The sequence below is a fragment of the Chiloscyllium punctatum genome, chromosome 27 (assembly GCF_047496795.1).
Source record: "Chiloscyllium punctatum isolate Juve2018m chromosome 27, sChiPun1.3, whole genome shotgun sequence".
NCBI classification, from domain to species: Eukaryota; Metazoa; Chordata; class Chondrichthyes; order Orectolobiformes; family Hemiscylliidae; genus Chiloscyllium; species Chiloscyllium punctatum.
Genome location: NC_092765.1, coordinates 34,863,482 through 34,879,457, shown reverse-complemented (window position 1 = coordinate 34,879,457; position 15,976 = coordinate 34,863,482). Strand labels below are relative to the sequence as shown.

The window sequence follows — 15,976 nt, the reverse complement described above, 5'->3', positions numbered from 1 at the left end:
CCTGAACCGTGGGAATTCAACCAGCGGAGGAAATGTGAGGAAACTTTCATTTTCGTCTACATGAAGACATGTGAGTACCAGCCACTGCATAGATGGCATTTGTCAACTGGCAGGTGCCTGTATGGAGAGAAGCATGAGCGATTCTATCTCACCAGCAGATCCCTGCAAGGAATCTGAAGTGAAGAACTTAATTGCCGTTGTTCCTTTTGAAAGCCCACATGGGCCGCTTCGAAAGAAATCCTTTTGTTTTCTGGGAGGCTGCAAAAACTAGTCATGAAAGTCTGAGCCTCTTGAAGCACTGTGATCAGTCACGTCCAGGATGTTAATCCTGTGCCTGTAAATCCCTTGTAGGGTGTATCACCTCCTGTGAGCTGGAGCACTGTGACTGTTCCTACAGAGTGCCAGGTGATTCAAGAGGTGCTGTTTCTGCTGGTGCTGGTTCCTGTCCTTCCATTTTCTTGGAATGGAGCTGTGTATATAGCTGGCATCCTGCTGTAATGCTGGAAGCTGGAAAATGCACTTCAAAGTAAAAAAAAATCACAGGAATAGAAATGAGTTCCAAGATATTCAAAATCACTTCCAATGCAGTAAAGGTACACTTTCAAAACACATCCTGTAAACAAAGCCTTACACTTATTGCCAGGGAACAGCTGATCTAGCTGGTATTAAAAGCCTCTCTTGCCTGTCACTTGTTCAGCCCCAGCAATCCTTACTGTCCCCTTTTCTCATCTGGACAGGAAGCCTGGAAAATCTTTGCACCCAAAGTTAACTCTGGCTCTTTTGTGACACTTTTCCTAACAAACATGTTTGGGTTAAATGCAAACGTCAGTGGTTTCCTGCCAGTTTCCCAACAAGGGACAGTTTCTGGTGTGGTGGCTCAGTGGTTAGCACTGCTGCCTCACAGCACCAGGGTTCCAGGTTCTATTCCAGCCTCGGGTGACTATCTCTATGGAGTTTGCACATTCTACCTGTGTCTGTGTGGGTTTCCTCTGGGTGCTCCAGTGTCCTTCCACAGACCAAAGATGTGCAGGTTAGGTGAATTGGCCATTCTAAATTGCCCATAGTGTTAGGTGCATCAGTCAGAAGGAAATGGGACTGAGTAGGTTACTCTTCGGAAGGTCGATGTGAACTTGTTGGGCCGAAGGACCTGTTTCCTCATTGTAGGGAATCTAATCTCTAGGTACAAAGCTGCCCACCCTGGCTGGCTAAACACATCTGTTAGAATTGCTTGCTTTCAATAGTACAGAACCTGACTTGTGCTAAATGTTTCCTATCTGATGAGCACCAATTATTGACAAGATTCCTGTCTAATATATATCATGTGGCCAAAAGAAATTGGTTTACTTTTGACCTCTTTTAAATTATCTCACACCTTTTGCTAGCCCAAAATAACCAGAGGATTGGCCAATATCGGATAGCAGCTGAGTAGTATCTTCTCTGGAAAAAGGGATTGCTGTGATTTAATTAAAGTATTTCCTCTTCAGTTTCAACTGCAGTTATAGTCATGGAATTCTAACTTTCTCTCTGCTTTTTATTTCCACACGGCTGTGCTGTCATGCTCAAAGCTTGCCCCACCCAGAACTCTGAGTCAGGACAACGCAAAATAAACTGATCCCTCCTCAGAAGGAGGTATTACACACTGCCACATAAAATCGAAGTTTGACAGACTCTCAAAGTTGAACTGTTGGAGCACGACGTGTGCTACTTCTTGCAGGTATGTTTTTCCTCATATGTCAAATTACATTTCAAATGTTTCAAACTAACTATGCAAAAGTCCACAAAGCAAATGCTGAAATATGAGATTTCACAACTCAGATTTGTGGATTAGCCTTTTGCTAAAAAGCTGAAGCAGTTTGCAGTTATACTGTTCTTAATCAAAAATAGTACAGTCTATCTAAATTTAATTATTTGTTTAAATGAGGGTACATGATTGATATGTTGATTCAGCACTCAGCATTTAAATTCAAAAAATGTAGTAGTCTGTGAACAGAGCATGTCGCAACAGCAGGGTTTGCTACCGTACTTGTTCCTTTCCAAATAATCATATCAAATGCATTTGAAAGATCATATATGTATGTAAGAAAAGCTAATGCGTATTTGGTTGTATATGATGCTTGTGCAATAAGAACTAGAGAATTTAAATCATTAGCCCCATTAGAAAATGAATGTGGTTTGCATGTATGGAGACCACCTCTCATTTATAAAACTAATGGATTGAATTATTGTCAATCAATGTTCTTCTGATTTGAACCTGGAATCCTGTTAAATGCGTTACCCTCGAAATTGTATAAAAGTTTTGTTCTATCTTAATAATTGATCCCTATTCGGATATCAACAATGACTGGTTGAAGAGATTTCTCAGCTGAGTAACCCTCGTGTCATCATGTGCCAACACATTTATGGTCTTTCCTTTTATTCCGCCTGCAGCGCTGACTAATGTTTTCTACAGGCACAACAGGAACTGATTTTGGTTAGATTTTGCCAAAGGCAGTCAGATGTGTTTTTAAAAAATGTACTTCAAGTGAATCTTGCTTTGCTGTTTGCAGAGGGTACAGCAAACTGTGAGGCAGAACTGGAGAGACTGTCAAAAGGCATGCATGACCTCAGGAAATGGTCAGATATGTGGCAAATACAATTCAATACAAGAGCATCTACTCTGTGAAAAAGAACTAGGATTAAAAATGTGCATTAAATGGTCATTTGTGATGACACAAAAATAGGTGACAGTGTAGGCAATAACATGAAATTACAAAAGGATATTGATAGACTAAGTGAATGGGCAAACTATGGACTTCAATGCAAGCAAGTGTGAGGTTACACATTTTGGACTGATAAAGGGTAGATCACGGTGCTTTCCAGATGGTATGAATTTAAATAGAATGGCTGTCCAAAGACACTTGGTGTTTCACGTGCATAGATCTTTAAAATGTCACAAATAGGCACAGAAAATAATTATGAAAGTAAATGAATGTTAGCCTTTGTATTTAAGGAGGATTGGAGTACAAGGATGCAGAAGTGATGCTGCAGTTATACAAAACCCTTGGAATTTATGAGCAGGTCTGGGCTCCACACTTTAAGAAGGATATTTGGCCTGAGAGGAAGTACAATGTATGTTCAAAGAATGACACCTGGACATCAGGAATTAAGTTATTAGGAAAGATTATACAAATTAGGCCTGTTTTCTCTAGAATGTAAAAGGTTAAGAGGTGATCTGATCTGATTGAGGTCTTCAACATATTAACAGGAAAAGACCAGGTAGATAAGGATAAATTATTTCCACTGGCTAGGGATTTAAAACCAGTGGGCATAGTCTGAGAATTAGGACCAGACTGCTTGGAAGAGATGTAAGGATGCACTGATGTTATGCGAGATGGTAGAATCAACATTTTTGGCCCCGTGACCAGTCTTCAGATCTGAAGAAGGGTAACTGGATCCCAAATGTTCACTTTGTTTCTCTCTCCACAGATGCTGCCAGACCTGCTGAGTTTCTCCAGCAATTTCAATTTTTGTTCATATTTCCAGCATCTGCAGTGCTTTGTTTTTGTCTTTAATAGATACATTTTTGTTCGGCAAAGGGATATTGGTCAAGGGTGGATATAGGGAGGCCGTGGGGCAGTCATGATTTATTGAATGGTGGAACAGGCTTGCGGGGCTGAATGGGCTACTCCTGTTCTTTTGTAATAGAGAAGAGAAATGTAAGAGTAGAAACATCAGAGGCAGAATTTTCTCAATCCCTCAGCAATGTGGACTATGGCAAGAAATCTGGGCGAATTGTGTGAGATGTCCAGCCTTTCCCAACATCTGGAAGATGAAATTGCATTTTCCAACAGACTTCCCAACGGTGGAATGAGTTTCTCGCTTGTGGGCTATGAACAAGGCTTATTGCTAGTTATCACCTTTCCAACCATTGAAGTTCACCTCATTAACATGCAGGTTGCTATTCTACCAGATGTTGGATAGAAACTAGACACCAAGAATTCCAAACACGAAAGTCAGTGTGAGTACCTGGTGACTCCAGCTCAGTATTTGATCCTCCAGACCATCACCTTGGACGCCAACATCTCAGGGGGTGCTCCAGGGGGAGTGACCTTAAATTTATGCCATGTCCACAGACATTAGTATTGGATATGTGTAAACCTCACCTTATCCTTATGACACATCTCGGACCTACAGATCGTTGCACTTTGGAGTGTACCAACATTTTTCAATGCAATGTGCATGCATGACAGGCACTCCGCTCATGGATTGGACCAGGTTGCATCTCAGGACTAAACAAAACAAAGAACTGCATAGGCTGGAAAATTGAAACAAGAACAGAAATTGCTGCAGAAACTCAGCAGGTCTGGCATCATCTGTGGAGAGAAAATGCAGTTAATACTATGAATCCAGTGACCCTTTTTCAGACACTTCAAGCCAAATCCAAGTGTGCCAAATTTCAAACAATTACAACAATTTAACCACATCAGAAACGATGCTGATTTATTTTCAAATTGACTCTGATTCACTGAGATATTGTAAGGGAATAAAGCAATGGGGAATTTGAGGTCCCCAAGCTCCAGGGCAATTTGGAACTATTCCTCGTTTGCAGAGAATGAATCCCTGCACATGAATGCACACCGTTCGTCATCTGTTTAAAAAACTTGAGATGCTTAACCTACAGAACAAATTGCAGTGATTGTAATGACATCACCAGGTGGACCTCATAGAATATGAAATCCCTGATTGGGAACTCATCAGGGATCCCCCACTGACAGATAAAAACAAGATTGTCTGACACACTCTGAGTTGTCTCTGAGGAAGCTGGATCAGTGTTGAGGACTTCCCATGTGTAAATAAACAATGACTTGGTGTCAGGACTCCAGCCTTTGTGGAGTTGTTTCCCAATGGACCAACTAGAAGCTGGAAAGTGTGATTAGGCTAGATAATAGTCCGTTCTGCTATAATATGTGCTTCTTCAATAAAATTGGCTTTAATGCGATGAGAGAATTTAAACTATTATTCACAGAATGTGAACTTTCCTTAACTTTATTGGCTATAACGCGATTCTGGCCCCATTTATTTAAATAGCATGGCTATTGTGCAATTTTCTCATAACACGAGATCACACAACTGAACTATTGTGTTATATCAGAACTGACTATATTTTCATAAGACCATTAGATAAGGGAGCAGAATCAGGCCACTTGAATCAAGTCTTTCTGTCATTTGATCACAGCTAATATGCTTCTCAACACCATTCTTCTGCCTTTTCCCATAGTCCTTGATGCCCTTATTAATCAATAACCTATCTGCCTTTCTCCTAAGTATACTCATTGCTGCAGAAGGCTGTGGAGGCCAAGACAATGATTAACCAACTTTAGCTGAAGAAATTCTTCCTCATTTCAGTTCTAAAACATCACCTTCACTTTGAGGCTATACCTTCAGGTCCTAGTCTCTCCTTCTCTCGGAAACATCTTCTCCATCTCCACTCTATCCAGGCTTCTCATTCTGTAAGTTTCAGTGAGATCCCCCTTGATCTTTCTGAACTCCATTGAGTACTGACCCAGAGTTCTCAACCACTCCTCATATAAAAAGCCCCTCAGCCCTGGGATCGTTCTAGTAAACCACTTCTGGACCCCTTCCAATGCAAGCACATCCTTCTTTAGATACTGGTTCAACAAACTCAAAATGAGGTCTGGCCAGAACCTTATACAGCTACAGCAGTATATCCTTGGTCTTGTATTCTGGGGCTTTCAAGTGGCTCAACTACAATGGCCAAATGGCCTCACTCTGTACCATAATGTATCTATTCTGTTCACCTTAACCACATTGTGTTATAGTCTGTTCCACAATCTAAACATCTAGATTAATAAATTTATTGCTTTGGAATTGCTGATTGGGTTTATTAGTGATTACCTTAAATTTATGCCCCAAAGAGAAAATGATTCCTCTATGTCTGCAGAATCAAACTTCTTTATGACCCTAAAGATTCCAAACAACTGACTCCATTGCCTTCTCTTTTCTAAACAAAATAAAATGCTACATGGAGGATTTTAAAAATGAAATCCTGAATCTGAGGGTAAAATGGATTGAGACAAAGGTTACAATCATCTGGTCTCTCTGGTGGTGAGCTTTGAGGTGGAAAGGGCATGTAATTAGACAGGATGATGGGGTATTCACACAATGCCGCTTCTCATCGCCAATAATTTAACACAAGTGGGGAACAGCCATGCACCATCTCTCCTGCATGCACACACACTTGCAAGTCTATTGGGTGAATTTGTATTTGCAGATACATTCTATTTTGCTCAAAAGTGCACCATCTGCACATTGACATTGATGCTAGTCAATACATGTAATACTTTGTAAATTCCATTTTAGAAATAGAACCAGTCTGACTCAAGATTGGGATACAGACAGTGTCTGACCTCACACCTTCAATGTATTGTCTGAGCTGAGATGTCACCTTTTGTTATAAAACCTTAACTTCTCTCAGAAAGGTGACTAACAAGGAATTCTGCGATTTACATATTAATGAACCAAAACCTGCATTCTAAAAGATGAAAAACTTAACAATCCATGTTTGTTGAAATATCACTGTATGACACTGTAATCTTTTGCTATAAATTCTGTGTCTTATAATCTTATAGTCCACAACCACCTGATGAAGAAGCAGTGCTCCGAAAGCTAGTGCTTCCAAATAAACCTTTTGGGCTATAACTTGGTGTTGTGTGATTTTTATCTTTGCCCACCCCAGTCCAACATTTGGCTCCTCCACCTCATTGCACCATTGGTAGTGGGATGGGAATTTAACCAATTGAGGCATTTAAGTGGCCAGTTACTGAATTGATGAAGGGTCCCATTCCTCAGCTCTGGTATTCACCTGATGTGTGCATTCTTGTTAAATCTGTGGCAGCAACTTGTCACTCCCAGTGCTGGTGGTGATGAGAGTCTGCGGGAGGGAATCTCAGCTGAAATACTTGACTCTGGATTGAGAGGACCCTTGAAAGCCACTGCTATTGCTGTTGAATCCCATCCATCCCTTTTTCCTGTAACCCACACAGCCTCCCCACCATCCCATCTCATCAAACCTCACCTCTACCATCACATTTTTTAGCTGTGGCCTAAATAATTCTGCAATCTTAGGAGTCTAGTACCTATCTTTCCAGCAGCAATATTGCCAGTCAACAACAGGCTTCAATTGGTAGGCAAGACATAGAACATAGAACATAGAAAAATACAGCGCAGTACAGGCCCTTTGGCCCTCGATGTTGTGCCAACCGAAGCCTTCCTAACCTACACTAGCCCAATAACCTCCATATGCTTATCCAATGCCCACTTGAATGACCATAAAGAGGGAGAGTCCACCACTGATACTGGCAGGGCATTCCATGAACTCACAACCCGCTGAGTAAAGAATCTACCCCTAACATCTGTCCTATACCAACCTCCCCTTAATTTAAAGCTGTGTCCCCTAGTAACAGCTGACTCCATACGCGGAAAAAGGTTCTCACTGTCAACCCTATCTAAACCCCTAATCATCTTGTACACCTCTATCAAATCTCCCCTAAACCTTCTTTTCTCCAATGAGAACAGCCCCAAGTGCCTCAGCCTTTCCTCATACAATCTTCCTACCGTGCCAGGCAACATCCTGGTAAACCTCCTCTGCACCTGTTCCAGTGCCTCCACATCCTTCCTATAGTATGGCGACCTTTGCCCCCAAGGTCTTGATTCCAGGTAAAGCCTTGAAGTGACCTCTTCACTGCCTAATTGTCACGTAGTTTCCTGGGCCTTGCTAAAAAGAGGTAGCCTGAGTCTGGCTCTCCACCTAGACTCCACCCCACCCTCATCCTTCAACAAGATCCCACCCCAAGGTTCATAGGCAATGTGGGGCAAGTCTAAAGCACATCAGACCTTATTGATACTGTGTTAACTCTTGCTTACATTTTGATTTTAAAAAATCAATATTAATGTAGGAATCAAGGCCACACCAGAAGCAAATTGCAAGTCATTCTGATGATTACATTTCCTCTTAAGTAATATTTTCCAAGTGCTTTTGTTCTTTATCCAACTCAACACAATCTCCTCATAAACTCCATTAATTGGTGCTTTCAGCCAGAGGTTTTTACATTTTTTTGAACAGGGCTTTCTGCTTCATGTGGTAAAGTCAATTTTGAAAAGAAATAAAATGCCATTAATTCCAAGAGGAGTTATCTTCTTTTAAATAATTACATTTAGAACTTTATTAAGTAATTCCTGAAATTCCAAGTATATTCCTATTACTGGACAGACTCTCTAAAAATTTAATTATTCCTTAAACAATTCCAACAGATTAATGAGGTAGACCATACTATCTCAGTCCAAGATGACTTCAAAGTCTCTTGCTGGCGTTCAGTGAAATGCCTTTCAGCATTTATTGTGACTATACTGTTATCCCATGTGCAAATCGAGATATATGTCTTACTCGCTAAGGTAAGCCTGGACTCTGAAGCCAATGGAATTCAAAATCAGAAGAGATGGAACTTGGGTTACTGATTTACCATTGCTTGTTTTACATTATTAGAAGTCAAAATCCAGCTACAGCTATTGATGGAGATGCTACAATACTAACCATAGTGCCACTTCATTTGTCATTTAGTTCCTGGAAATCATATCCAATTTGACCAAAGTACTTTGTGGCATTTAAGACAGGATTCTGTAATCAAATGCTCCCAACAGGAAGCGGTGGTCCCAGGAAATCCACTTTGGGGAAATGTCAGGAAAGCAGGCAATAATTTTCTGTGTATTGAACTTAATGGAGATGAAATCATTGGTCACACACCAACAATTCCACAAAATATTTCTGCTCCAAAATTGCTTTTGCACTTTGGTAATTCTGCATTGTTAAATCATCACTCATTCCTTTGCATTTCTTCATGGAAAATAATGTATTCTGTAGTATACGAACTTAAACTTGTGACAGTCTAAACATTATAGCTGCAATTTGTTTATCAAACTCATCCCTCAAAGACTAATTCAGTCTTTACTATGCTGTGTGTAAATAACATTAACAACAGTGCTTTGGTCTATTTACCTGCTCCCCCACATGTCTCTAAAATGTATGAGTCTATTTAACCTTTGGATCTGTTCATTGGTCATGTCACAAATATAAGTAGAGACATAACTTTGAAAATGTTCTTCCAGATCCCACCTGGGCAATAATCATAGATTCCTTACAGTTTGGAAACAGGCCATTTGGCCCAGCAAGTTAACACCAACCTTCCAAAGACCATCCCATCTAAATCCAACTCCATACCCTGCATTTCCCATTGCTAATCCATCTAGCCTACAAATAGACCTTGGACAACTTAGCACAGCCAATCCTCCAAAATGTGGGAGGAAACCCATGCAGACACAGGGAGAATGTACAAACTCCACACAGACCCAAGGCTGGAATCAAATCTGGGTCCCTGGCTTTGTGAGGCAGTAGTGCTAACCACTGTGCCAACCCACATTACAATTGGAATGAAATGTCAGTTTAAAAAAACAGAGTCTTTGTGTTATCAGAGACATTGTAAATCCCAATACAACCAAATGTTGCACTCTACAGCTGCCTTGTAATATCTTTAGTCATGGTTTATCCATCAAGACACAAAGCTTTTATGTGTAAATATATCATAAACTTCTTCTATTTGCAATGTTCCCACCCTTCTGTGGCTAGTTCTGAGCTGAATTTAAAGGCAGTATATTTATAGGCACTTAGGGACTCTTATGGTGCAGTGGTAGTATCCCTGTTTCTGAGCCAGAAACCCTGAGCTCATGTCCCACTAGCTCCAAAAGTGTGTCATAATACATCTAAACAAGTTGAATTTAAATATCTATTTCTGGGCACTTACAGTCATAGAGCCATAGAGATGTTTAGCATGGAAACAGACCCTTCGGTCCAACTCGTCCAGGCCGACCAGGTATCCCAACCCAATCTAGTCCCACCTGCCAGCACCCTGCCCATATCCCTCCCAACCCTTCCTATTCATATACCCATCCAGATGCCTCTTAAATGTTGCAATTGTACCAGCCTCCACTACTTCCTCTGGCAGCTCATTCCATACATGTACCATCCTCTGCGTTAAAAAGTTGCCCTTAGGTCTCTTTTATATCTTTCCTCTCTCACCCTAAACCTATGCCATCTAGTTCTGGACTGCTCCACCCCAAGGAAAAGACTTTGACTATTCATCCTATCTATGTCCCTCATGATTTTATAAACCTGTATAAGATCACTCCTCAGCCCTTGGGATAGATTTTTTTCTTTTGACATGTCAAAACCAGGGTGGTATGTTTAATAGGTGTCAAAGTGTGGTTCTAGGCAAGCACAACCAGTCAGGCAGCATCCGAGGAGCAGGAGAGTCGACGTTTCCAGCATAGCTCTTCATCAGGAATGTGGGGCATATCTAACAATATGTTTAACATCTTCCTGATGAAGAGCTTATGCTTGAAAATGTCAACTCTCCCACTCCTCTGATGCTGTCTTACTGGTTGTGCTTTTCCAACACCACATTTTTTGACTCTGATCTCCAGCATCTGCAGTCCTCACTTTCTCCCAGATGTTTAATGGGTGGTCAGTCACTCTGCCAGTCTTCTGAGAGTTCCTTTTGTACATCTTCATCTAATTACAAACTTCAATTTGATTTTGATTAAGTGGGAGACAGATTCAATGTCAGAAATTAGCAGTCTCTTGCTGTAATAAAACACCAATGTAATGGCTGTCTCTGAAAAGCACCAAACCATTGGAAACATTAGTGACATACAAAAACAGAAACCTTTTCATGTGTACCCCTTCAAAAGGAGAGATAAGGAGGCTGAGTGAAGAAAAGCTTTTTAAAATTCAAGTTAATACTACAATGTTGCTCTAAGAGATTTGTCAATCAAATTCTTATCAGGGCAACACTGAGAAGACAGCTGCCTTATAATTGCTTTCCCTTCACATACATGAATTAGCACACTCCATGGGAAACGGTAAATAGATTAGTCTTCTACAGGATGCAACTTTGCTGAAGCATTACCAAGTTTTAAAATTAACTAATTTGCTGTCTTTCCATCTGCAATGGTTTTAAAGTTGGTATGTATCCATTAATATTTGATTATGCTTTGCTTCCTTTCAGGTATAAAATTGCGAACTTTCTGACACAATGAATTGGGCTTTCCTTCAAGGCCTACTCAGTGGGGTGAATAAATATTCCACAGGATTTGGCCGGATATGGTTGTCCGTCCTCTTCCTCTTCCGAGTCTTGGTTTATGTGGTGGCGGCAGAAAGAGTTTGGGGAGACGATCAAAAAGACTTTGAATGCAATGTCAAGCAACCTGGTTGTGAAAATGTCTGCTTCGATTACTACTTCCCCGTCTCCCACATCCGACTGTGGGCTCTGCAGCTCATCTTTGTCTCCACTCCATCCCTGCTGGTGGTCATGCATGTCGCTTACAGAGAAGAAAGGGAGAGGAAGAACAAGCTGAAAAATGGGGAGACTTGTCACACTCTTTACAGTGACACAGGGAAAAAGATAGGAGGACTGTGGTGGACTTACGTTATCAGCCTTGTATTTAAAGCAGGGATTGATAGTGGGTTTCTGTACATTCTTTACAGCATCTATAAAGATTTTGAATTGCCTCGCCTTGTTAAATGCGAACTAGCCCCTTGCCCGAACACTGTGGATTGCTTCATAGCCAGACCGACTGAGAAAACCATCTTCACTATTTTTATGGTTGTTACTGCAGCCTTGTGTGTTCTTATAAATGTCTGTGAGTTTACATACCTTGTAAGTAAGAGAATTGTGTCCAGTTGCTGTTCCTCAGGCAGACGAAAGCGCACAAGTCAATCCACAAGGGCCTCAACTGCCTTATTTGAAAAGCCATCCAGTGCAAACTTCAGTCCAGAAGATAAGTCATTTGCTGGAAATCAAAGTCCAAATGTTGTCATTCATTTGAAGTCCTGAAATTTCCAAGTCAAAAGTTATTTCCATTTGAATGTACTGAACTAATTATGTACAGAACTTCTTGCAAAGTATTTTTCTCCATCTAATGAATACTTAGACTCAACAAGCAATCCTTGAGCTGGCCCCATTTTGTATGATGATAAAGCTTCTCTATTAAGCTTTAAGTCACTTATAGAAGGTCTTCACATTATCCAGTCTATCTCCAGTCTCTGGTTCAAGGACTTCCTGTATCTAGTTTGCAGGTACAGTGATATTACTTGACGTCAGATTAAATTCAATCTGGCCTTATTTTGGTTTCATCAGTCAATCCATGCTAGCTATTAAGGATTCCAATAAAAAGATTCATAAATAAAACTATCGAATGTTAAGGAGAGTAAGACGGAAGATCATGCAAAATCTTTTCAATTAAGTGTAAAGTTTACGGGACAGAGTTAGCAGTGGAGACCATTGAAGCAATTACATCATCAAAGTAAGAGAGAAATACAAAGCAATGACCACCTCCACCAAGGAAGTATCTAAGAATCTAACCAACATGCCCATGGCACCCAAAATCACCACTGATCTCTCCACTAACATCCTTGGGGAGTCGGCATGGACTAGAAATTCGCCTGGACCAGTCACATAAATGACATGGCAACACAAGCAGGTCAGACACTTGGAGTTCACAAACACAGTCTGTCTCCTTCATGATAGCATGCTATAACAGTACTGTGCAATGTCTCCACTAATGAGCAATTACTCCTGTCAAAATAGGCACCAAAAAGGACTTGCCATCAATGCTTTTTGTGATTTTTTTTAATGCCGTAATGCTATAGCTCATGTCTGATAGGCTTCCCCAACATCTGTCGACAGTGAGTTGCACTGATGGCAAGCTCTTTGACATTACTAACTAAAGTCAAAGCTGAGATACCACATCGGCAATAGAATTACAACATACTGGTGATATCCAAGTTAGTTCTCACCCTGAAGGACAACTTCAACAGCTTGTTTATGTATTCGCCAAAATCTACAACAGCATGAAACTACTGGAAGACCAAAGTCTACTACCAATACTCATCATATCCAACAACTTCAAATAAGATTGGTTGGGGATGTGCAGGAAAATCTATCCTCACTTCCCATATCTTGGAAACTTTCTATCTCAAAAAGCAAATGGTGTTGAAGAGGCACAACACCAAATCCACAGGCTCAATGAACCTTTTCCATATTGTGATATCAGTCATGATATTAAACTCAGAATCTGTCACACAGTAATTCTTCAGTGCTTCTTCATAATGCCACACCTTGGAAAGTCATAGATGCCATATCAAGACCAAGAACAGCATCGTTAACATGACTTTCACAACATAATTCTGTAAAACTGAGATTACCCAAGCTTTTAGCAGCACTCCTGATTGTTAGAAGCACTCCCTGAACATTTCACTGCTACAAGATCTTTCATTGATGTTTTAATATGTTAACATGGATAGAATACTAACTCCACCTACCCATCCCCCCCAGCATCCTAAAGCTTTGCGAGGTAGCCCCTCAGCAGCTGGTTGTGTTATTGTTTAAGTCTGAATCCAATGGCAAATTTTAGATTTCTTTTACTGTGCCAAATGGTTTCCAGCTCTTGGTGTCATTTGACACTGCAAATTGAAAGCATGTGATGCTACTTATAAATCAAAAACAGTTGTAATTTTCTTGATCTAGGTTTGCAACTGATTTACCACCCGAGCAATTACTCACTCCTTTTCATAGGACATTGGAGTGAAACATTGCATTAAAGTCAATTGTTGTACCTCACCCTGTCTTCTGTCAGTAAACACCTTCCATTAAGATTAAACAAATCAGCACTGAACAGAACGTTTAGCACTAGTTAGGCAGCTGGGCATATTTATTTATCGAATCTTTAGAACAGTGTGGTGCTATAACAGCAATACTTTGTGTCATGAATGCATGGAGAAAGAGAAAATCAGACTATTTGCAGTAATTATGGGCTCAAGAACGTGCAACCATAGACACAGGATAAAATTCAAGTGGTTTAGAACAGAAAACAGGAGAAATTCCTAAGTAGTGAGTATTTGGAGTTAATATCCAAGTTTTTTGTTCATGCCAAAATTAAAGATTAACTTAAGTAGGTGGATGATGGAAAAAGAATTCAGAAATATGGAAACAGGGTGAACAAACTAATATATAGCATTCAGTAAATAGAACTACTTACTTGCGTGGAGGGTAATTGTTGACATGGACTTGCTTCCATGCTGTAATTTTTTTTAACCACTTCAATGCTTTATATTTGTATTTATGCATTCAAAATGCTTGGGATTCTTCAGCATTACTTTTAAATATTAATACAAGTGATGAAATAACGCATTGTAAATAGTATGGATCAGTAATACTTGGTTTTACATTTTATTCCATCAGTTATTGAATGCAATATCACATAACTCAGTCAGAACTTTTGAATATATTTAATCAATTAAACATTCCATTGATTACAGATTGTCAATAATGCTTTATTGACTGTGATGACCCATAATGGTTAGCTAAGTGGCACAAAAAATTGGAAATTTGTATCTTGTACCTTTAACATCCAGGTGTTATAATATATGCATAACATGTGCCAAAGGTAGTAATGTAGTCCCTTTTAGCACAGATATTCATTGTATTGAGGGGAATAAATCAGCTTGAATCTAATGCCTTATATTTCAGTATGAAGTGGATTGTCTGAAGAATATGGCAAAGACTTCCGAAGTTACAATAAACCACCTCCATTGAATATTATTCTGGTGCCAACTTCCTGATTTTTGAGCTTTTATTGAGACCTGTCCTTTAGAAAAAAATGATTAACTTTTTACTGAAGCGAAGTCATTGCAGTGTGAATAGGAATGCTCTATTTTTCTTCACATTGCCCACAACAAATACTGGCCGTATATTCTTTGGGCAACTAGTTTCCTCATATGAATGGCATCAACCAAAACTAATGGTATTTTTGCACATTAAACGGGGCACTCTCATGGGGAATTAGCATGCAAACTTACTGTAGTCAACTGAGCAAAATAATAAGAGCATAATGATTGATAAAGTTTTCATTTCACAGAGGGTTATTTCACTGAAATCTGATGGCTTGCAGGGAAAGGCTGCAAACAGGCTTGTTCTTACCTGTAACAGGAACTGAATCTGAGCTAAAAGAAATCCCTTTCAATGGTGCATTCTTCCTTTGTTTACTGTACTCGAAAATGATTTAATTTATTAAAGATGCCAATCTTTTTCGAAGCTTTGTGTTGCAATATTTTGTGTATGCTGCATTAAAGGCCAAGATATATATGTCTTTCTTATTATAACTATATAATGAACCAGCCAGTATTTTAAACTGGGCTGCTATTAAAGTTATGAGTAAACTGGGGTCAGTATTTCAGGGTTTTGTGAATTATGTTCACATAGACAAAAGCTAGTGTCACAAAGTCATTGCACAGCTAACAACTTTAAAAAGCACTGCACTGCACTGCAGTTTACTGATGTTTGTATTCCAGTGGCAAGTTGAAGGACAAATTTTGAAATTAATCATTGATTTTTTTTCCATTAAGAGACAACTGCAAGTAATTACACAGCACAGTCCTATCATAGATCAATATAATTCAGTCCTTTTCCTGATTTTCTGGATTTGCACATCAGTTGCCAAGAATAAGCAGGCAGCTGAAGGATATAGGCAATGGTCAGTCAGTTGGGAAAATGTGGTGAGATTAGAAAATCAAAGTTAAAAATGACCAGCTGAAGGAGCAGCGGTCCGAAAGCTAGTGCTGCCAAATAAACCTGTTGGACTCTAACCTGGTGTTGTGTGATTTTTAACTTTGTACACCCCAGTCCAAACACCAGTGTCTCCAAGTCATCAGAAAATCAAGATTCTTGACATTGGGAAAAATAACGTCTGATTTTGGATACGAGGTTCAAACAGCATGACTAGAATCCCACCATGGAGTAACAAGAAATCAATTTGCCCATATTAGTTTATCATTATTATCTATTCTTGCCTCGTTTGTAATTCTCCC

At 39.8% G+C, this 15,976-nt stretch overlaps 1 protein-coding gene across 1 annotated transcript in view; it reads left to right on the top strand.

The window, feature by feature from the left end:
- Nucleotides 1–15,197, top strand: part of LOC140453646 (gap junction beta-4 protein-like) — a 40,040-nt gene extending 24,843 nt beyond the window's left edge. Inside the window, exons 3-4 of the mRNA XM_072548526.1 lie at nt 1,566–1,714; nt 11,118–15,197. Of these exons, the coding sequence (XP_072404627.1) occupies nt 11,145–11,945 (801 nt within the window). The 5' untranslated portion in view covers nt 1,566–1,714; nt 11,118–11,144 and the 3' untranslated portion in view covers nt 11,946–15,197. The remainder of the gene's footprint in view (nt 1–1,565; nt 1,715–11,117) is intronic.
- The last annotated feature ends 779 nt before the right edge of the window (nt 15,198–15,976 follow it).